This window comes from Lissotriton helveticus, chromosome 3_1 (assembly GCF_964261635.1).
Source record: "Lissotriton helveticus chromosome 3_1, aLisHel1.1, whole genome shotgun sequence".
Lineage (NCBI taxonomy): Eukaryota > Metazoa > Chordata > Amphibia > Caudata > Salamandridae > Lissotriton > Lissotriton helveticus.
The window spans coordinates 1,312,408,017-1,312,431,919 of record NC_136061.1 but is presented as its reverse complement, the minus strand read 5'-3'; the positions used below and the strand labels follow the sequence as shown (position 1 = coordinate 1,312,431,919).

Genomic DNA, 23,903 nt, shown 5'->3' with positions numbered 1-23,903 from the left:
AATGAAATTTGGAAATGGGGCTTACACAGTACAAAGAGAACGGCGTTTGAGAAAGGTACTGACCGAAACTAGTTACGCCAAAAATCTTGAATAAATTACCTGCAAATGAACCTACTGTGTCTCTTGAAGTCTCTTTGATGGGAGGAGAGAAACGAGTTGATGTCTACGCGGATCCAATAACGCGAACAAGAGACCCCTCAGTAAGTGGCCGTGACAACATTTGGAAGTTTGAATTGTTGCCGAAGGGTCGGAGGTTTGCACGGCCCGCCACAAAAGCCTCAGAATAACAACTAGCAGCTGGAGACATCGGGGCGCGAACAGCAGGGAATGACGCTGTTGCTGATTTGTGCCCAAAAGAAGCTGTGCAACGCCTGAGGCAGTGGCTGTGGGAAAAGGACTTTGTAGGTGCCACATGGCATTTTAATCAGTGAAACCCCATCGCCCTGGAACTGACTACAAGTCCGCTGCACTCTGGGACCAGGAGTCCCCAATACAGTTGCGAGCCGAAGTAATCCGCTCCAGGTGAGCCTTCCACCACAGGGCAAGGAGGAGCTTAAAATGAAATTTTGAAATGGGGCTTACACAGTACAAAGAGAACGGCGTTTGAGAAAGGTACTGACCGAAACTAGTTACGCCGAAAATCTTGAATAAATTACCTGCAAATGAACCTACTGTGTCTCTTGAAGTCTCTTTGATGGGAGGAGAGAAACGAGTTGATATATATATATATATATATATATATATATATATATATATATATATATATATATATATATATATATATATATATATATATATATAAGAATATCCTAAAACAGATGATTCTCGAGCCGCACTGATCCAAAGTACAGTGTTTATTTTGGCAGAAAACGCGTTTTGACCACAGCCGTGCTCTTGATCACTTATATATTATAATATAGGGTGTCATTCTGAAAGATGGTATAAGCAGTTCAAAAATGAAATTAGAAAATTTGTGAGTGCTGGAGTTAACAGAAATCAGTCGGAGCAGTGTCTTGACAGGACTGTAGATCAAATGAAGCCACGTTCTTGACGCAAAGCCCGCTGTAACAGCAGAGGATCTGACAATGAACCAGAGCCAGTCCTATACTCCCTTAAATGGAAGCCATTCCAGTACATTGGATGGGAGGGGTTCAATGTAGTAGGGTACACATGCCTGTTGTGAACACTTTTGTTTATGTAATTGAACCTTAGTCCAAAGGTGTTTAGTTAGCTCAGTGTGTTGGTAGTGTAATGGAGTTCTTTTGCTCTCTTCACATTAGCAGTGTTGGTACACCTGAGACTATTTTAGGGAACTAACATGGAGCTTGCTCCAGTGCAATGGAGTGAGCGGCTGCAGACCCACAACTACATAGATTGAATTGTATCTAATACTGCATTGGATCTATGTTCATTCCTAATAACAGAGTTGGATGGACCTCGAGCAACAGCAATAGACCACTGTTTTGTTAGCTACCAAATACCTAATTCTAACGTGCAGATCCAGTGACCAGAGACCTTTGACCCCGTTACAGATGTCTTATTGCAGAACAGGTCCAGATTACAAACTTTGTATTTTTAAGTGCCCCTGCCAGGCTTTCTCTTCTTTTGGCCTTTGTTCAGGATTCAATTAATGGTTTCTTTAGTGAGGTCTAATCATTGGCTAGTACAAAGTAAGTTAAACACCAACAGTGCGATCTAACAAATTCCATAACAACCCCACATCTGCTCTGCCCCTATTCTGATTGACCTTTTGGCCCAAGTCTCTAAAGTATCGTACCGCATTCCACCAGGCTCTCCAGGTTGGGGGAGAGCTTGGCGCCAAAGCTTGCAGATCTCCCTTCTTGCCAAAAGGACAAAATAGAATACCAATTTACTCTCGAGCCCCGGGAGCCCCAACAACCCATCAGGCTTCAATATAATACCAAAGATAATAAAAGAGAGGGGCTTATCTCTACCTCCATGCCCAGCACATCAAACAAGGTCTTACCCACGCTGCCCGAGAAATCTTGAATCGGGGGGCAAGCCACAAAAATATGAACATCATCCGCATTCGGGGCTCCACATCTCGTGCACTTAGCCTCTCCACGTCCCCTTATTTTTGCAAGCTTCACTAGCGACCAGTATATCCTGTGCAGTGTGACACAATGGTTCTTCCTGAGTGCAGCAGATTTAATCAATGGATATAAGATTTCCAAAGATACTTGCCATACATTTTCCTGATCTTCACTTGGCAAGCACCTCTCCCAGGCCAGGTATAGACGCTCCATTTTATTATCTGCTGCCGCAAGAAGATGAAGGTACCACCGGCCTACTTCTTTTTTTTGATGTTGGATCTTGCAACTCATCTTCCAGGGAGGTATCCTCGGGGATTAACCTACATTGGCTCTTACACCATGAAGAGATTTGGTAAAATTTTAATCTAGAAAGAACTCCACTAGTAAGGTTCCACCGAACTTCCCAAGGTAACAGATGTTCTCATCCATTATATCCTTCCAGTGTAAGACTCCAGCCTCTTTTAATGGCTGTGATAGTGTCTGTGAGGCATTCCGGAGTTCCTGGAGAGTCCCACACTGGAGCCCAGTCACTGTAATACGACAGTCCTAAACTAGCTCGACACTCCGCTCATAGCTTAGCCGCCATATATAGCGTCTTAAGCCTGATCTTTTTAAAGTATTTTGGAGCTCCAAATTTATACATAAAACCTACCTCATCCATATCAAAAAGCATGGCTTTAAACATACTATCAATCAGGGAGCTATCTGGTTTCAATAGTAACAGCCTGCAATTTTTTAATTGATATGCCCAACAATACAACTGAAGGTCCGGCAAATCCAAACCTCCCTAAGCCAGTTTTCGCTGGCTAAGGGTTGCTAAGTGTAGTTTAGCTTCTTCTAAGATAGCCTGATCCCTTTGCTTGCTCAAATAAACAAGGCGATCTTACCCTGTATTTTCAGAAGAGCAGTATTGTCAAATTCAAGGGGAATATCATTATAAATGTAGGCATATTTAGGGAGAACACACATTTTAATCAAATTAGCTTTCTCGCAATCGGATAACGGTAGAGTCTGCCATCTCTTCAGTAAAAACTCCACCTCCCTCAAAACTTTATCTAGGTCTATTTTGGGGATCTTTCCTATATCCTGAGTTACTATCACTGCCAAATACCTTAGCTCTTTAGAAAGCCTTACCCCCTGTGCTGGGTTATTCCAAGCCATAATCTCGGTCTTATCACTGTTGACTTGATACCCTGACACTTTCCCAAAAGACTGTACTTCAGCCAGTAGCTCAGAAAGCGTAGGATTTACATTAAAGGAAATAGAGTAAGATTGTCTGCATATAATGCTACCTTCCTAGTAAACCCATTGATTTTGAAAAGGGAGATATTGTCATTCTGCCTTAAACTCTGAGCCAGGGGCTCGATGTACAGATCAAAGAGGATGGGTGATAATGGGCACCCTTGCCTTGTACCACGCTGTATTGTGACCGCCGCTAAGTGAGATTACCATTAACCAAGATCTGGGCCCGGGGGAATTATATATTTTTTTAGGACTTCCCTAAAATTGACTCGAAAACCAAAAGCCTTTAGAGTAATATTTAGATAGTGCCAGTTAACTTGGTCAAAGGCTTTCGCAGCATCAACCGTAATAATAGAAAGGGGGGCCCCTAATGTTGTTGCCAGATCAACCGAACCTATTAAGGAATAAACTAAGTCCAGCATTCGCCTACCCGGTAAAAACCCCTTTTGATCTTGATGGATAATTGACCCCACTATCTTGCTAAGCCGAGCATTTAATACACCTACAAAGATCTTATAATCACAATTTAGTAGTGATATGGGGCGATAGGATTGACACTGAGTTGGATCCTTGCCCGGCGTCAAGATTAGGGAAATAACAGCCTCATTCCAAGAATCTGGCTGGGGTTGAACTCCCTCTGAGGATCTTGTTAAACAATCTCAACCTGATCGGGATAATTTCATCAGATATTAATGTATAAACCTCTGTTAGGATTGCATCGGGACCCGCTGCTTTCCCTTTCTTAGTTTTATTTAAAATTACACGTATTTCACCCTCCTCTAGATCTTGGGTCAGAATTGCTTGAGAAGCTGAATCCAATCTAGGTAGTTGTTTTTTAGACAGCCACTGATCAATAACATCATCCTCGACCGTAAGCTCCTCGCTATAGAAGCCTTGAAAAAACTCCACAAATGCTTTCTCAATATCCCTTTTTTCCTCCACCACTTTGGCTCCTGCCTTGATCTTATTAATGAAATTACGGGACCTAGCAGATCTACTTTTCATAGCGAGTAATTTGCCACAGTTCTCCCACCGATCAAAATCACTCGTCTTACTTGCCTCCCACTTTTAGAGCATTATTGCTTCCGTTTTGAGCCTAAACTTCATCTGTAGATCCCCTACCCTAGCTACGAGGGTTTTTTTCCTCCGCATCGGACATCTGCTCCCTTTTTAAGGCTGTCTCTGCAAGCGCTAGTTGTTTTTCTAAGTCTTCAATCTCACTTTTTTCTGATCTAGCCCAGCCGACAACTGCCCCCTTTAAACTCCCCTCTAAGCCAGGCCTTAAAGACGTTCCACACTATGTGCAAAGGGGCCGAATCCAGGTTATGTTGGAAAAAGGTAACTGTCTCTCTCTTTAGTGACTCGGGGGGGTTGAAAGTTGCAAAAGGAATCTCCTATTCAAGGTCCACCTCCTCAAGATAGGCTCAGAGGGAAGATCCAATTTTAAAACCAGAGCACCATGATCCGAGATGTGGATCGGTTGATATCTAATTAAACTTACTGATTTTAACTCTGAAAGGTCAATTAGTATGTAATCTGTTCTTTTTGCTATAGAAAGAATATTCTCTCCCCTCTCCCATTTTTTTCCTCCAAACATCACAGAGGTTAAAAAAATTTAACATCGTCACTAAGTAAGCTTTTACACGGGGCACCACAATTTGTGTTCTGGGGAGGATCTATCTAAATTATTATTAAGCAGAACATTAAAATTGCCTCCTAAAATTAAGGGGGCTTCAAAATCCATCAAGGCTAAACACTAATTATTCAGAGGATCAATGTCATCCTCATTAGGGTCATAATAATTGGCTAAAGTGTATTTAATGCAATTGCACCTCACCTCTGCTATTACCCACCTTCCTCTACTGTCTGTCTGTGACTTAATAAGCTCCACTTCTGTGTTTGATTTAATAATTATAACCACTCCCTTTGAAAAACATTGTTGGTCAGAAGCTATTACCTTCCCCACCCATCTTAGCTTCACAAACAAAGCCTTACATTCTGACTGCAGCAAATGTGTCTCTTGAAGCATAAGAATCTTAGCCAGATTATCCTTACGATGTTGCAAAACCAAACACTGCCTTCTCCTGACTCAAACCATTCACATTCCAACTTAGAATCTCAAGGGACTCTACCCCAGGTCTATCCCCTTTCATAAGGCTTGTTCTTCCCCAGACTCTATCTACAGATAAAAATAAAGTCATATGACGTCATATTTAGGATTTTTTTTTTTCCCCATCCACACACGTGAAGCACCCCAGCGCCCTCCCACCCGGCCCTTGGGAACCCTCCCTGACCATTCCTTGGCAAATACGTTTTGCCAATTTGGGCTCAGGCCCACTAACCTCAAAAGAAAAAATATACGAACATTTTAACTGCTGAGCTCCCTTCACTAACCCCATACTTCACTTTCATTTAGCTGCTGATTTTTTATGTGACCAATTGTCCACCTCTTTTGGTGATCTGAAGTTATACATCTTGTTGTCTAGCATGACCTTCAGGAATGCAGGGAATCTTAATTGGACTTAAGCGCCAAATTCCGTTAGAGAATCTATCCGCTTGCCAAGTTCCCATCTTCTATCCTCTGTGATTCGACAAATATCAGATCTTATCCTGCAAGTTGAACCTTGTAGCTGGATAGATTTGAACTTCAGCGCAGCCCCAAGTAGTTGTTCTTTTAGGGTATACGATTGGATATACACCAAGATTTTCCTAGGTTTCTTCCGTCCTGGATTTAGCTTGAATGGGTCCCTATGGACCCGTTGAATCTCGGCCTCCCAGACAGACGCTGAGGCAACCTGGGGGAATGCTTTAGTCAGAATATCAATAACAAAGGTCTTAATGTTATCCCCCTCCAATCCTTACACTAAATTCAGAATCCTGATGTTATTCCTTCTGGAATTGTTTTCAAGTGTCTCCAATCTTTCCGAAAGGTCTCTGTCTTTCCTTTAGCCTACTCACTTCTAGCGTGTTTTCTTTTACATTTAACGTAAGCTCTCCCATTTTATTCTCTAGCTCCTCCATACGATACGTTAGTGCAGAGATACTTTCCTCTACGTTAGTACATGTGTCTTCATTCTTTTTCTGGTTTACTTCAAAGGTAGAAAAATGTTCCTTTATCTCTAGGGACAGATGTGCTAACATCTCCTGAATTGAGTCTGAGCCCTGTGTTGTTATCACCTGACCCCTGTCAGTAGTTTAATTCCTCATGTCAATACCGCTCTGATGAGTATTTCTCCCAGCTGAAGAGCTGGCCTCAGAAAGGACCGCAAACCTATTTGGCGAAAAAATGGCCACTTCTGGTGACGTGGTTTTCTGGGACAATGCTGCTCCCTGCTTCTCAATTTCCTTGCTACCCTGCATGTTCAATTTGAAGTAAGACCTTAAAGATGGGGTCACCCTTGCTGGGGGTAAAGTAGATTTGGGGGGTTGTGATCTTCGTTTTGAGGCCTCAGTCACTTAATAAAGAGAAAGACCCACCAAATGCATGCATTGTAAGAACCCCTGTTATTGGGAACTCAGTCACAAGGTTTGAGACCCTAGTGTCTGCCCTACCTTTTCACTCTTAGCTAAGATGTACAGGTCCATAAAGGGGTTGGGCACAGACCGATGTTGAGCGTGCACTGTATTGATGTGGCTCTCAAAAACCAACATTTTCCAGCAATATAGTTGGGTTTTGAGTCAAATCATTTCCATTGTGGGTATCTGATCTTTCCTGGGTCCATGTACCAATTCAGAAATATTAGCATTTTGTGAAATAAATGACTAAACTGAAGAAGTAAAAAACAAAATTCCCTCTTCTGATATGCATACATTGCATATGTATAAATCATATATAGAGGTGCTGGGCGTTCCAGGAATAGGACTTCTAAACAGATAAACAAAATAAGCAGTTAAAATCAGGATGTGCAATGAAAAACAATTAAGGTGCTAAAATGTTCTGGGCCTAAGATATGTTCCCAAATGTTTTCCAGCATTGGGCCTTTGTTCAGTGTAATCCCACGTATTTGTTCTTGCAACCACATAGGAGACTTGCAGTCTTTTTTTTTTTTTAACAGTAGTGTTTTTAAAGTAGAAGTAGTTTTAGAAGTTCCAGTCATTGGGTTTGAGGTGCAGTCAAAACAGCTGTCGAGTTTCCATTTGTAACTGGATGTAGTGTCTCTGTTTAACTTTGCAGCAAGGTCATCCTCAAACGCCTTTTCTTCACCTCTCCTGTTTTCTGACTTTGCTTTTGTTAACACAAGGGCTCTGTTCACTTAAACACGGCTCACAGGTGCTAAAAAGCTTGTGTTCCACCAGTAAAACATAGTAACATTAGCTTACACCTAAATGGCACATTTAATTTATTTGGAAGTCCCTGGTATGTGATACAACATGTACCCAGGTCCTGTAAATTAAATGCTACTAGTGGGCCTACCGCTCTCATTGTGCCACCCATCTGCAGTAGCACTTTGGCACCTGTCTCAGGCATCCCACTGCAGCCTGAAGTGCAGTTTTAACCTGGCAATCAAAACTGTCAAAATAAATCTTTTGCCAGCCTAAACGTTCTATTAGAATGTATATAAGTAACACTCAACATCAGTCTTTAAAAGCCAGTAGGGCAGGGTGCATTGAATCTCAAAAGTAGGATGTGTTTAAAAATGTTGCATGTCCTGGTAGTGGAAAAACTCCTAAATTTTGTGTTTCAGTACTGTAAGGCCTACCTCTCTCGTTAGATAACTTTGAGTTACCTTATTACATTTTAATAAGTGCTACGTTTTGATTGGGAGCTGGTAGAAATGTCATGTTTAGACTTAAATGAATTATTATTTAAAATCTTTTTCAATGATAATGTTGGGTTTTAGATTTCAATTTTGAAAATGACACCTTTAGAAAATAGGTGTTCAAGGCATGTGAGCTGGAGATCACAAGCTTTGCATACTCTGGCCATCTAGTGTTGGATCCGGATGTTTGCAAGTTGTTTTTTTTTCGAAGAAGTCTTTCCAGTCACGAGGTAGGTGACTCCTCCTTTCGGTGATAGTGCTCATGGGCAGCAACTCCATTCTTTGATTGTTTTTTTCTGCCATTGGGTTCGGAAGTGTATTGCTGTGTTCCAGTTTGAAACCGTTCTTCAGGTTCCCCCTCGGTGTGCAATCCACTCTACCCTCGACGGTATTGTTTTCAAAAGCCTCTCCCACTTCTCCACGTATCTGATCGAGCGACAAAACTTCTATTTTGATCGGAAAACTTGTGGAAGGCCATCGGGCCTCACCGCGGTTTTTCACCTTGCAGTCGATGGAACAGACTCCATTCAAATTCTATCCCAGGTACCACGTGAAGTATCCGCGCGCCGACTCGCACGAAGTGTGCAACTTGTGCTTATCTCCGGAGCACAACAAACAGAGCTGCAACACATGCAAATCTTTCCATTCAAAGAAAACGCTCCGCGATCTTCGGGCTCCCAGGGTATTTACCAAATGCCTGACAGTAGTCGCAGCACATCTAAGGAGACAACACATCCATGTCTTTCCATACCTGGACGACTGGCTCATCAAAGCCAGCAATTACCAAATGTGTCTCCAAAGCTCTCAAACCACTATTCACTTACTTGACCAACTATATGCGTTAGACTCACCTACCGCCTTCCAACACACAGACGTATCTTGGAGCCACAATAGGCACTCAGAAAGCTCTAGCCTCTCACAATGCAGCCAGGATTCACAATATTCAGTCCATTCTCACTCAATTTCAGCCCAACCAGTCATTACCAGTGAAACTATTCATGCAACTGCTAGGAATGATGGAAAAGTGTATTATAATTGTTCCCCACGCAAGACTTCACATGGGTCCCCTTCAAGGATGCTTAGCAAGTCAGTGGAACCAATTGCAGGGTCAGTTGACTGATCTAGTATTGGTAGATAGGCGCACCCATCGCTCTCTGCAGTGGTGGAACCTACAACAATGTATCCGAAGGGCGGCCCTTTCTCGACCTTGTTCCACAGACCGTGTTTACAGTAGATTCGTTGCTCACTGATTGGGGCGCTCACCTACAGAGTCACACAATTCATGGAATATGCCTCCCTAGAGTGACAATGCCCCTCGATATTTGGGAGTCCAGCTATACCACTCCCCCAATGACATGAGGGAAACCATCGTAAGCTGCTGGCGGGCATAAGGGCGGTGGTGGGCTTTTGGAAGACGCTTCCCCTGGCCCCAATTGGACGAGTGGCTTTGGCCAAAATGATCATAGTAGCCATATTATTATACCACTTTGCTAATATCCCGGTCATCCCTCCTCGTCCCTTGTTTCGGGAATTAGACTCATTACTTATCTCCCTTATCTGGGGCACAGGCCGACATAGGGTTGCTCTGTGCAAATTACAATTACCACCAGACCATGGGGGACTAGGGGCCCCATCCTTCGAAGCATATTTATTAGCCGCACAGTTGCAGTGGCTCTCTCATTGGATGGCGGAGCGTTACCTAGAAGAAACCAACACCGAGACAGGACCTATACCTCTGCCAGCAATCTGTTGTCTATTGCTACCCGGCACCAGTCCCATGCAAACATACCCACTACAGGCGTCAATAGCCCGCACATGTATGCTGAGGATACCCCGTATGTCTGCAGGGAGGCCCATCTACTCTCCACTGCTCCCTCTGATAGGATTGCCCAGAAGCGAGAGATATTGCACAGCCCGGACCTTGCGGTCTGGACGTATCACTTGTTGCTCGAGGTGAATCCCTATTTGAGGACGGACAACTAAGTCCGTACAACCAATTAATGGAGGAACATGACCTTCCCACTGGACAATTCCTGCTATAGAGACAAATCATCGCCAGCTGGTGCCCATTCTGGAACCTAACCGAAAGGGAACCGGCGACACATCCAGTAATACACACTATTCTTCACATGGGTGTGGGCAGGCACTTAATCACTTATCTGTACAATGCCATCCGAGAACTCATAGTCAAATCACTGGACCCACTGATCCAGACATGGGAAGAGGAAATACCATTGCATTATAAAGAGTGGGAATAAGCAATAGAATACCCCAAAAAAAGTATCCCGAAATGCACGCTTTAAAAACATATAATTTTACATCCTACATAGGGCATACTTAACACCAGAGCGTCTTCAATGATATTACCCAGACACGCAGTTCCCATGTCCCTGTTGTCGGCCCCCGAGGCGGATTTTCAACATATGTTTTGGAGTTGCCCCACACTGCAATCATACTGGAGCTTTGTATACAAGGCACTGCGAAAACCACGGGTGTACTAGACACGAACACATGGGAGGCTTGCGCATTGGGAGTATTCCAGCGGCGGATGTCACACAAGGTGCAGACACGCTTCATTTCCCTGGCAATATTGATGGCTAAGAGAAGTATAGCCATGTACCGGTGGGCTCCGGCGGGACCCCCGTGGTGGCCTGGGTAGGAGCCAGTGAATAAATGTAGCCAGCAGAGGAGGAAGCAATTGGAAATGAAGAAGTGAGAGGGACACGTAAATACCACATATCCATGGAATGGGCTCCACTCTTACACCATTTCAAACAACAGACAACATGTGACGAACCACCCACTGTATCCCAGACCTAGATAGCTCAAATGACCCAGAATGCGCTCGAAGAAGCATACCGAAGGGTCAATCAGCCTGGCACCAGGAACACACCCCACTACGGCCTACACAAACATCAGGGACTCGGGAAAGGCCAGTGTAAACTGTTGCAACATCCCACACACCTGAATGCATATCTCTAACATCCTAATAACCTACAAGTTGAATGCTCCCGCCTGAACTCAACCCACAACCCCCCACAGTCAACCCCAGTTAGACCCAAAAGTTAGCAGTTATGAAATCACACCGGTAGTTCTCCCAACGCAGCATATTGGAAAGATGCAATACAATACAATAGGCCATACTACAACAAAAGCAGAAGCGAATACAAGCACAGACCTTACATTAGGCACAAGCTGTCCTAAATGTGTTATTGCACTCGTAAAAAGCTGGCACAGAAATATGTAACAATAATGTAAAAAACATGATGCAAAAAATATAAGCGTAAGATGTATATAAAGGTACAAAATGTCATTAAAAGATGTTTAAAAAAGATCAGTCACCTAGAGCTACTAGCAGTATTTCTAGCGCTCAAAGCCTTTCAAATTCACCTTATACGCAAAACTGTCTTAGTCCGCACATACAACATGACAGCTATGTACTACATACAAAAACAAGGGGGTCACACTCTCTCCAACTGTCACGCCTAGCACAAGCCATTTGGAAATGGGCCATGCATCACAAAATGTATCTCCTAGCAGAAAACCTTCCAGGAGTAAACAATCAAATTGCAGACCTTCTCAGCAGACCGAGACAGCAAATCCACGATTGGGAACTTCATCCCCAAATTCTTCTCCCCTACTTTCAGGAATGGGGATTTCCTCACATAGACCTGTTGGCCACAGCTCAAAACGCAAAATGCTCAAGCTTCCCCTCCAGGTTCCCAAACTTGCTCTCCAAAGGCAATGCCTATGGATGAACTGGTCAGGGATATTTGCCTACGCTTTTCCGCCTCTCTCACTCATTCCGCTGGTAGTTTGGAAGCTCAGGCAAACCACCCACACACTTATTCTTATAGCTGTCAACCCTGGTTCATCACCCTGCTCAAGCTGTGAGAAGTTCCACACCAAAAGCTGCATCTCAACTCCAGTCTCATCACTCAGAGTCATGGAAAAATGAGGCATCCAAGTCCCAAGGAACTCAACCTAACGATTTGGTTCCTTAAGTCACAGTTTGGTTATTTACAATTGCCACCAGATTGTTTAAATATCCTAAAGAAGACTAGGAGACCTACTACTAGGGCATGTTATGCAGCAAAGTGGAAACGTTTTGTTATATATTGTAACAATAACAATATTAATCCCCTGAATGCTTCAGTACAAAACATCTGTTATCTCTTACATTTACAGCAATCTGGATTAGCTTATACATCCATTTGATTACATTTAGCTTCATACTTACAAAACTGACAACACTTATCTCTATTCAGATTACCAGTGATTAAAGCCTTTATGGAAGGACTAAAACGAGTAATACCACCAAGAGCTCCACCTGCACCAGTGTGGAACTTGAACATAGTCCTTACAAGGCTAATGGACCACCTTTTGAACCAATGCACAAGTGTCAACTACAATTTCTCTTATGGAAGGTTGCTTTTCTTATTGCAATCACTTCCTTAAGGAGAGTTGGTGAACTCCAGGCACTACCTATACAAGAGCCTTTCTTTCAACTTCACAAAGACAAGGTGGTTCATCAAACCAATCCCAACTTTCTTCCAAAAGTGGTTTCTGCTTTTCAGAATCAATCAATCAGTTGAGTTACCTGTGTTCTTTCCTCAACCTGATTCTGTAGCAGAACGAGCTCTACACACACTTGATGTTAGTAGAGCTCTACTATATTATGTAGAAAGAATAACAGATTTTCGTAAGACAAAGCAGCTCTTTGTTGCTTTTTTTCCACCACACAAAGGCAATCCCATTTCAAAATCGGGTATTGCAAGATGGATTGTTAAATGTATCCAAACATGTTATACAAAAGCAAAAAGAAGATTGCCAATACCCCCTAGAGCGCATTCCTCCCACAAAATAGGGGCTACTATGACCTTCTTAGCGAATATTCCCTTAGCGGACATCTGTAAGGCAGCAACATGGTCTACACCACACTCATTCGCCAAACACTATTGTGTGGATGTGTTAGAGAGGCAACAAGCGAATGTAGGACAGGCAGTTCTTGAAACACTTTTTCAAAGGAATGCAACAGCTACAGGTTAGCCACCGCTTTGGAAGAATACTGTTGTATAGTCTATGCAAAGCATGTGATCTACAGCTCACATGCCTCGAACTGAAAATGTTACTTACCCAGTAAGCATCCGTTCTTGCCATGTACAGTCACATGCCCCCACCTGCCTTCCTGGGTACCTGTACCAGATGCAGTTCTTTCTTATCTTGAAAACATTTGCATGGACATCTCTATTCCATCTTTACTAACTCCATTCTCACCCTCTGCGAGAATACAATCTAACAATGGAGTCAATGCCTATGCGCACTATCACCGAAAGGAGTCACCTAAAGGAAAGACTTCTTCGAAGAAAACCAACTTGCAAACATACATACCCAACACTAGATAGCAGGAGTATGCAAAGCATGTGAATCTACAGCTGGGCCTCAACCAGCGCTGTGGTGTTGCCTAACCGGGGGAGCGGGGACGTCCGATTGAGGCCTTCCTGTTCTTTGACTCCATAGCAACTGGAATGCTGATGGATGCGATTCTGGAAGGTACTTCGTGAGGATGTGGTCCGGTAGGTGAGGAGGTTGCGTTTGGTGAGCAGGCAGCACCGCTGGCCCACGCAGGATACGGGGAGGGCCTTTGGTTGGTTCGCTGCTCCCTCTAGATTGCACCCACCGGCTGCCCAATTGCTTGTGTGCTCAACTTCAAAGACAGGGATGCTATCTCACAGGAGGCTCGCTCTTGATCTACCCTCTGCTATCAAGGGAATAAGGTAATGATCTTCCCCCACTACACCAAGAAAGTACAATCACAATGTCATTCTTGCATTGCGGTCAAACGAAAGCTTCGTGCCCTCAACTTTCGATACAGGCTCACGTTCCCGGCATGCCTCCGGATGGTCTTTAACACACTTTTTTGATACACCAGAAGAGGCATGGACCTGGGTTACAGAAGAGCGAACACTCAACTGACAGGTGAACATTCCTTCCTCCCACTTACGATCGCACACCCGCTCTACAGCAGCTGGGACTTCCAATCCTCAGAGGAGATGTATTCGCTCCAGCAGGGGATGCAGAATCAGGAGTGCGGCTTCCTCTTTAACCACTCTAACTGTGCAGAGCACACCCATGTCTCCTGTGCCTGCCTCTCCACTTCGACCGACGCGAGCCCCAGAGTCCAGTCCTGATGAGCACTGCAGATGGTCTGAAGCCCTGCCTGTTTCTGGCTTGGAAGACACTGACACTTTCTCGGAGCCATGTGATATGAGAATGGGGTCGCCTTCATTACAGACGATGCCCCACACATGCCTTGACACCCACGGACAGTCCCGAACTTGTGAACTCTCATGTTCCTGCAACATGGAGGGGTCCACTACTCCACTCCCAAATTCGCTGTTTGCTTTTGGTTCTGTCTTTAGGGCGGCAGATGCTTCTGGGAATGAAGTATGGAGTGGGGGGAATATTGGGGAAACAGTTTGTTGTTGCATTTCTTCTCTTTGTTTTCAGCATGTGATACCAGATTTTTGTATCGCGCACCCACAGACCGCTTAGCACAGAGCTTACTCCACTAAGGACGACACCCAGGGGCCTACATGTGCCTCAGATTGGTGAGCCCGCTCTCTTCGCCAATCACAATCATGACGTCACCCTACCTTTACTTAGACCCCCTTCAGATCCTTTCATTGGGCTCAAAGATCATGTGAAACTCATTGCAGTCCTAAAATACTCGCAGCCGTTCCTCCCCAGTGCCTTATTGCAGGAAACACATCTCCTACGGAATCACTGCCCGTTCTTGAGGCGCCAGGGATACAATAGGGTCTTTCATGCGGGGTTGATGTGGAGCTCTCGTGGCGTAGCAATCCTCCAACACCGCTCCTTCCCATTCACGGTAACCAGGGACATTAATGATCCTCAGGGGTGCTTTGTGGCCCTCACGGGAACATTGGATGGGCATACACTGAATCTAGTGTCGCTTGATATGCCCCCCAGCGACTCACGAGCCCTACCTCTGAGATCTCTAAGAATTGTTGTCAGACCTCCTGCAAGGAGTAATGGTGATTGGGGGTACTTTAATGCAGACTTGACTCCTGACCCCAATGCTACTGTGATCCCTTCCCTTAATCGTTGCCCAGGCACTAAACATCTCCTAGAATGTACCTACAGGTTTGGCCTTTGTGACGTGTGGACAACGTGGAACCCCTGCCTACTCCAATAAACCTACACCTAAGCGGAACTCCATACTTACTCCTGCATTGATTTGATATTCATGCCTGCCTCTGAATGTCGCACGGCCACCAGTTTTCAAATCCTCGCTTTTGGAATCTCTGACCACTCACCTCTCCTTCACTTGAGAGGCCGCACTGGGGTTCCCTGCTCTATACGGTGGCTCAACTCCTGGTTTCTACAGGATATGGATTACAAACCGGAACTTGGGAGAGGAATTTAAGCTTTATTTCCAACGCAATGACGGCGCAATCCAGTCGCCCAGTACCCTGTGGGCGGCTGGTAAGGCCAACATCAGTGGTTTCGCTGAAGGCTACCTCAAAAAGAAACACATGCTCCGAATTAGTCTCTCCCGGCTGGAAGCTCAAGCCCTTTTTCTGGAGCATGACCTGGCCACGTATAAGCAACTCGAGCTCTTGCGGGTAGAAATCCGCCATATCTCCCTAGAAACGGCAAAGCAAACGTGGAGTACTTCCACAGCCAAAGTCTGTGGCTGGAGGGAAAAAAATGGCAAACTCCTTTACTAGCTTGCTTCTCACCTCTTGGCAAATCGGGTAATCCTGGAGATTATAGACCCCGAAGGCCATGCTCAGTGCTCCCCTGTCGCCATTGTGCAGACCTTTGCCGATTACTATAGGCACCTTTACACAATGGGCCCCACTCACAGACCCAGAATCCCTTATGTGAGTTACCGCTCCTGCAACTCTCCGAGGCCCGACTACTTGATCAACCCATTTAAATAGATGACATAGGTGGGGCTATCTACGCAATGGCAGCTGGGAAGACTCCAGGCCCCGATAGATACCTAGAATACTGCAGCACGTTCAAAGACACCCTACCTCCAAGGCTCCATGCCCTGTACAGAAAAGCATCAAAGAATAGTTCCCAGCAGTATTGACGTGGCCACGATCTTGGTAATTCCCAAAACACACACTCCATCATCCTCCTGCTTGGACTACCTTCTGATCTTCCTGATTAACACAGAGGTTAAAATGTACGCCACAATTCTAGCAACCTGTATTAAACTGCTACTCCACACCCTAATTCACTCCGACCAATGTGTCTTTATGCCCTGCTCTAGCATTGAATTGGTCCATCGTCCCTCTTGCAGCATTTTTCTATTATTGGTTTTCTCTATAGACTTCAGCAGTAATATTCGGGCTACCCATGCGACCAGCACCTTTGCTCCCAGAAACACTAGGCCAGGTAAACCAAAACTGCTTAGTGGTTCTAAAGACCTTAGCCCCTACTTACCTTAAGTCCAGTCGAACAACCATGTAACTCGATTGCAATTATGCCTATGCAGTGCATGATTCTCCCATAGGATAATAATACAGCTTTTTTTTTTTTTTTAAATCGCCAACTTGAAAAGTACTCACCTAATCTCGAAGATCTTGGTGTCTAAATTAATATAAAAATCAATGTTATTTTTCTAAATTGGTGTTGGATTTCCTTGTACAGTGTGTCTCATTTATTGACTCAGTGTGTTCAACAAATGCCTAACACTCCCCTTTGATAATCCTACTGCTGCTCGACCACACTACCACTAATAGAGCACCTTGGGGTTGTTAAAGCAAGCCCCTTTACACTAATAAAGATAACTGGACTCTCTGTACAGTGCATCTCATTTTGGTTTATTATATGGAGAGCCAGCTCCCTATACCTGCCCAAAAGCTTCTAAGACCTTCTAGAAGTTTGAACTGCTTGTCTGTTCATAATTCCACTGGCATTGGTTACGAGGTGCACGGATTGCCTCTCAAAACAAGAGAGGACTTATCATGGTCCTATACTCGTGGAAGAGAAAAGTTTCCTCCACAGTTCATGATAAAAGTAACGCTGTTTACCACAGGGATTGACATGACTGCCAGTGGGGCTTACATTTCACATTGTTTATTGGAATAATTGCAACCTATTATATTTAACTTGAACTTTGCAACTCGAGACACAGAATGTGAACTCAGTTAATTGAATCTAAGCCTTGAGAAAGCTCAGGGGGGCGAAACGTACGTCGGTTGTTTGAGATCAAGCAGCGGTCCTACTCATCAGTCTTCGTGATCGACAGAAAAACTGACTAATGGATAATTTTGGACTTCAGTCTCTCCAATCTGCCTGAGGACTCTTTTGTGGAATGTTGTGCTGGCATAGGTGATGTCTCGCCCATTCAGGATACTCGCTTATCGCGTTTATTGAACAAAAGGAGAGCTTTGACATATTAGATTCATAGATCGAAGCCTAGTAATAAAAGCGTCTTTCAGTAGTTTTCCTCGTACTGCAAGGGAAACCCATATTTAAGCAGACTTGTGTGCTGGTGTGTCTTAGCATGTATCCAACTCTGGTACAAAAAGCTAACTCTTTACCAGGAATGGGTAGTGCTTGTTTTATTAGAGCCAACATAAACGATCCTGAGCCTCTTAACTTTAGTTGAGATTTGCAAATATGTGACATGAGTGCATGAAAGAACACAATCCTGATTCAGTTTTAGTAGCAGACATGTAGATGGTGGAGGCGGGGGTGGGAGCAAGCACTTGGTGAGGTTTTATTTAGCCCGTCATCAAAATGGATTTACTTTGAAAGTGTAAATCTGTGGGAAAGAACACAGGTATTTGTAACAAGCATTACCCAGCAGGGCTCCGCACTCTGCTCAAGTACCACATGCCAACCACCCAACCTCTCTTGTAGTGGATGTATTTGGCATCACAGAGCAGATTGGAAGTGAAAAAATAAAATAAAAAACTCTAAGTGCTCCATGAACGTGAATATGTTGATGTGACTCGTTGGGACAATGCCTCTTCCTTAACCTATATTATACGATCATTGTGATTGGGTGTGACACTTAAGTGCTGTAATAACTGAATAAAGTGTATCAGCGAACTACAAGCCTGTAATTGAAACCATATGAATCTGGCGAGGATATTCATACCATTGTTACAGGTAAGTATTTATTTTCTTGTTAATATTCTCTTCATTTTTGCAGTGGAAGGAACTATTGCATGTTCAATATGCGTTTGTCCAGTGTCAGTTTTGTCAAATACAGGAGATTAACTTTAAGTCAATGTCTTGAACTATTATGACGTTAACTCCACGTTGTTTGGACTACATTAGTGTAGGTAGTAGCTGGCAATGCCTGCCGGGGTGTAAATAGAACTCAATCAGAACTACACCTGTGCACTGTCATTCAATAAACATGATATTCAAGTGAATGAGTCTGAGGCATGTGCCTCAGAAATTGTAACTGAATAGTCACCTAGCCTTTTTCTCTTTTCCACATTGCAGGATTCGGAGGGGTCCTTACGTGAAGAATTTACCTTCAGCAGCAGTGCCTTGATTGGTCTACTCGTAATAGCTGTTGCAATAGCCACTGTGATTGTTATCAGCTTAGTGTTACTGAGAAAGAGGCAGTATGGTACTATCAGTCATGGCATTGTAGAGGTCAGTATTTTCAAGTGTACATAAAGCTTTTGTTATTTGATTCTCTGTCTCTAAAGTGCATAGGGCACACAAGTAAATTAGAAGCAGTCATGGAAAGCCTCTAATGTGAGCCTTCCAGAGAGAATGAAAGAATACACAAGAACAAACTAGCGTGGATTGGTAGATCATTATACAATGAGGGCCGTAGGTGCTGCATTTTCATAACTTGTTCGCCCTTGATCAAAGACCAGCTCCAGTTTCCAACGTCAAGTCACCAAACAGTGTTAGTACTACATGGCCAATCCTTGGAGTGAAATGTTTGTCTTTGTTGATTTACTACTTCCAATCTGCAACACTTTTGTCACAACCTCTAGAGAATTCCTGGTAATCCACGTTTCCCTCACCTGTCACTTGGTCAGAATGAAGTCTAGATGTTTACTTCTTTCATGTCTCCCCAGGCGTGCTTGAGTAACTTTTTAAAAAAACACTAATTTGCAAGTAAAGCTGTAAATAAAGTTGTCTGGGCCCATTTATATTTCTAACTTGTCTTTTTCTGGTTAGAGTTACTTGTTTTGCAAAACGTACGCTTGCTGTCAATAGTTTAGGTTAAGTTAAGCGTCAACAGTGGGAACACACATTAGAAAAGGCCCAGACTTTCTCCATTGTTTGATGGGCAGATGCTTTCCACCTTTTTTAAATCTAGCTTGGCTTTGAGCCTTTAAACCCTCCTCCATCAAAAACGTTGACAGAAAATTGGTCTCTGACTTTGTTCTATTTGTCCATGAAGACTAAAATGTTATCTCACTATCATCTCTATGATCTCAGAATCCACTTCCGCGATATGATCTTTGCCGCCCTCTATACCCCCTCTCTGATCCAGAGCCCATAACATAGCCCACAAACTAAACCTATACAAACATTCACAGCTTCCTGTTAAGTCAAATTGCACTGTACACCATCGTCTGACATACTTTCAACAAAATGTATATTTACAGCTGTCAGTAATCTCCTGCCAACTATTCTCTCTCAGCAGTTTAAATGCAGTGTAGGATACCCAGGAACACCCTCAGGTAGCCACTGTAAAACACCATCCAACATAATCTTTAGTCTGTCACCATTATCAACCATCCAGACCAAAATCTACAAGTCTCTGCCGTTCCTCCAAAAACCGGTACAAAAGGGGGTGGTGATTGACGGAGCATCTGAACCAATCAAACACTCACACTCAGTTAACAGATCTGGGTTTAATCCATCACCGTTCTTTAGCCCACTCTGCCACCCCAGTTCAGACATGGCCATATGCAAATCAGTCTGACCCTGTGCCTCCTGGGAACAGTCCAGCCCGAACTGCCAAGCCATGCCTTCCCTGGACCGGAAACAAGCTTCTGAGGACCGGTTTCTGGCATTTCAGCTGTCTTCAGCCAGGCTTGCTTGAATCCAGTGGCAATGTGAGCATGGGACTCACGTCTGAGCATACCCTGCCAACTTATGGCGAACAAAGCGGTACAAAAGGGGGTGGTGATGGATGGAGCATCTGAACCAATCAAACACTCACAAACAGTCAACAGATCTGGGTTTAGTCCATCACCGTTCTTTAGCCCACTCTGCCACCCCAGTTCAGACATGGCCATATGCAAATCAGTCTGACCCTGTGCCTCATGGGAACAGTCCAGCCCGAACTGCCAAGCCATGCCTTCCCTGGACCGGAAACAAGCTTCCTAGGACCGGTTTCTGGCATTTCAGCAGTCTTCAGCCAGGCTTGCTTGAATCCAGTGGCAAAGTGAGCAAGGGACTCACGTCTGAGCATACCCTTCCAACTTATGGCGAACAAAGCGGTACAAAAGGGGGTGGTGATGGACGGAGCATCTGAACCAATCAAACACTCACACCCAGTCAACAGATCTGAGTTTAATTCCTCACCGTTCTTTAGCCCACTCTGCCACCCCAGTTCAAAGATGGCCATATGCAAATCAGTCTGATCCTGTGCATCATGGGAACAGTCCAGCCCGAACTGCCAAGCCATGCCTTCCCTGGACCGGAAACAAGCTTCCTCGGACCGGTTTCTGGCATTTCAGCTGTCTTCAGCCAGGCTTGCTTGAATCCAGTGATAATTGCATTTACACGAATCATAAAGCATCTCGCTGTGACATCTGTAAGACCTTCACTTCAAATACACTAAATACAGCGAAAAGAAAGTTGGCTCTTTACTTGCTGGAAAGGCATAGAGTTCCCCCTTCTTAAGTGGATACTCCCTCATTTGAGGAAGATTCTGTGAAAAGTGTCATGCCAAGCACTTCCATGAAGACAGTTTAAAAAAGGAAGCATGTGGAGCTTCCTCCGATAGATTGTGCTTTAGAAATATCCACAGCCGCCACCTGCAACCATCAAATGCAACGCAAAAGAACTCCAGTGCTTCTGACATCCATTCACAGCATGCGAGCCAGCAAAACCACCCTGCCCGCAATTCTAGACCTCCTTAATACCTCCATATCTGCTTGTTCAGTCCCCATGGCTTGGAAACAGGCCATGGTGCGGGCACTGTTAAAAAAACCCAGCCTAGACCCAGATGACCACTCCAGTTACCGCCCCATTTCACTTCTCCCATGGGTGAGCAAGGTACTGGAGAAACACATAAACGCGCAGCTGGTCCAGTTCCTGGAGGACCACTCTCTACTACATACTTCCCAGACAGGCTTTAGACCGAAACATGGTACCGAAACCGCCTTGTTAGCAGTCACCGAAGAAACTAGAAGGATACTAGACCAGGGAGGATCGGTGGCAGTGATCCTCCTTGATCTAAGTGCTGCCTTCGATACGGTCAGCTATACCACCTTGCTAGACCGTCTCCATAACATCGGAGTTTCAGGTGATGCTTTAAGGTGGTTCGAGTCCTTCCTGTCTGGGAGGTCGTTTCAGATCTTTGATGGAAAGACGGTGTCCTCCAGGAAACTCTTGAGCTGCGGAGTGCCACAGGGCTCTTCCCTGAGCCCTGTATTGTTCAACGTCTACATGAGGCCGCTGGCGGGTGTTGTAGAACCATACGGCATTAAAATCGTGTCATATGCCGACGACACCCAGCTTGTGGTCTCGCTGGCAACGGAGAACAATACTCACTCCCCAGCAGACCTGTTAAACTGCCTAGTGGACGTGAAGGGCTGGATGACCAACTCCTCCCTTAAGCTGAACGGAGATAAGACGGAGCTCATGCTCCTGGGCCCAACCTCTCCTATGTCTTTCACATCCCTATGGCCCAGTGCTCTGGGCCCCCCGCCCACTCATAAAGAAAGTGTCAAAAGCCTGGGAGTATGGCTAGATGATAAACTTTCCTTCTCCACCCAGGCCAAAAAACTGTCTGCCACCTGCTCTAGCCTACTCAGAATTCTGAGGAAGGTGCTCCCGTTACTCCCCCTAGAGGCAAAAAAGGTGGCAGTCCAAGGTCTGATTCAATCTCGCCTAGACTCAAATAATGCTTTATACCTAGGGGCCCCGGAGATGACCCTCAGGAAACTGCAAATTGTTCAGAATTGTGCAGCACGCACTTTACTGAAAATTCCTCGGACCCAGTCGGCCAGACCTGCTCTGAAGAGTCTCCACTGGCTGCCAGTGAAGCAGAGAGTGTCCTTCAAGGCGCTATGCCTGGCACATCGCACCTTTTGGAAGACGGGATCTGCCATAAACACTGGCCTGGTCACCCCCTACCACCCTAAAAGGAACCTTCGGTCTTCAGAGGCTTTCCTGGCCGTTGTGCCTAGGGTGAAGCGAGCTAGATCTGGAGGCAGGATGTTTTCCTTGAACACCGCTAGGCTATGGAATGCCCTTCCCATCAAACTCCGCTCCAACCCTGACCTACTTGCATTCCGGAAAAACTTAAAAACACTGCTGTTTTCTCAATCCTATATACCTTAAGCTCCCTCAGTCACTTTCCCTCTACTCAGCGCTTGGACGCCTGCGGGCAGCAATCGCGCTCAATAAAAACCGCTACAATACAATACAATACAATTCAAACTTGCCACCCAAGTACTCAAACCTGAGATCCTGTGTCAGTGAGAAAAGCCCTGTTGTTGAATGTCCTGTTGATTAGCACCCCACTAGTAAGATCTGTAGACTGTTCCATAGTCCATGACAAGACACTTGTTGGCAATGATGCCTTTGGTGAGCCGTTTGGACCCTGCTTAGAATAAAAGTGAATGGCACCTGAATCTATGCCAGCATGCTGGCTACCAGAAGCCTGATTTGATCTCTTTAGTGACAACTAACTCTGAGTAGATCAAAAAAGTCCTATCACTCTGACTTCTGCACTCCTGACAGTGATAGCAGATGCACAAACAGTTTTGAGCTCAGTGTCATCTCTATAACTGCCACATTCATAAAAGCCTCTAAAACCTTGGCCATCCTGGGGTAATATGATTGCCAGATCAGTGTACAAACACCTTAGGCAACTCAATGTTTTTCGGGGGGATTTAGCAACCTATCTACATTAAAAAAGGCTCACAACAATATACATCTGAGATTCTATGAAACCATATTTTTATTGATAATTAGCAAAGTTGGAAAATCTTGAAACACATGAAATTATATCATATATTCAACTACACAACAATACTGTGTCTTCACAATCATTTTTTTAACAGTGTTACCTGATTTTTCTTTATGTAAAAACTGTTACAATGTTGATGTGATTGTGACAATAATACAATAAACTCGTGTTCAAGGCTCATGTTCTTCGAAGAAGTTTTTTCCAGTCACAAGCAAGGTGGTGACTCCTTTCGGTGATAGTGCGCATGGGTATCGACTTCATTGTTAGATTTTTTTTTCCGCCATCGGGTTCGGATGTGAATTGCGGCGCTCCGGTTCGACACCGCTTCTCTGTTTTCCCTCTACGAGCAATCCACTTTCCTGACGGTATTGTTCTCAACCGCGTTTCCCATTCTCTGCATATCGTTTTGAGTCAGTCTTCGATCGGAAGATTCACGGAGGGCTACGGGCCTACCCTGGTTGTGCTTGCTGGCAGTCGATGGAACTGACTCCATTCAAGTTCTGTCCCGGGGGTTGTGGTAAGTTTTCGTGCACCGACTTGCACGAAGTGTGCAATCTCTGTCTATCCCTGGAACATGACGAACAAGACTGCAACGTGTGCCGATCGTTTCGATCCAAGAAGGCGCTCCATGACCGCCGGGCTCGACGTCACGAAATGCACCAACAAAGCGGCTCC

General features: G+C 44.6%; 1 protein-coding gene across 12 annotated transcripts in view; it reads left to right on the top strand.

Annotated features, from left to right (window-relative positions):
- Nucleotides 1-23,903, top strand: part of APLP2 (amyloid beta precursor like protein 2) — a 684,051-nt gene that overhangs the window by 608,632 nt on the left and 51,516 nt on the right. For all 12 annotated transcript variants that reach the window (XM_078681958.1, XM_078681961.1, XM_078681955.1 and 9 more), the window contains one exon: nt 18,557-18,712. In XM_078681958.1, coding sequence (XP_078538084.1) covers nt 18,557-18,712 — 156 coding nt within the window. The remainder of the gene's footprint in view (nt 1-18,556; nt 18,713-23,903) is intronic.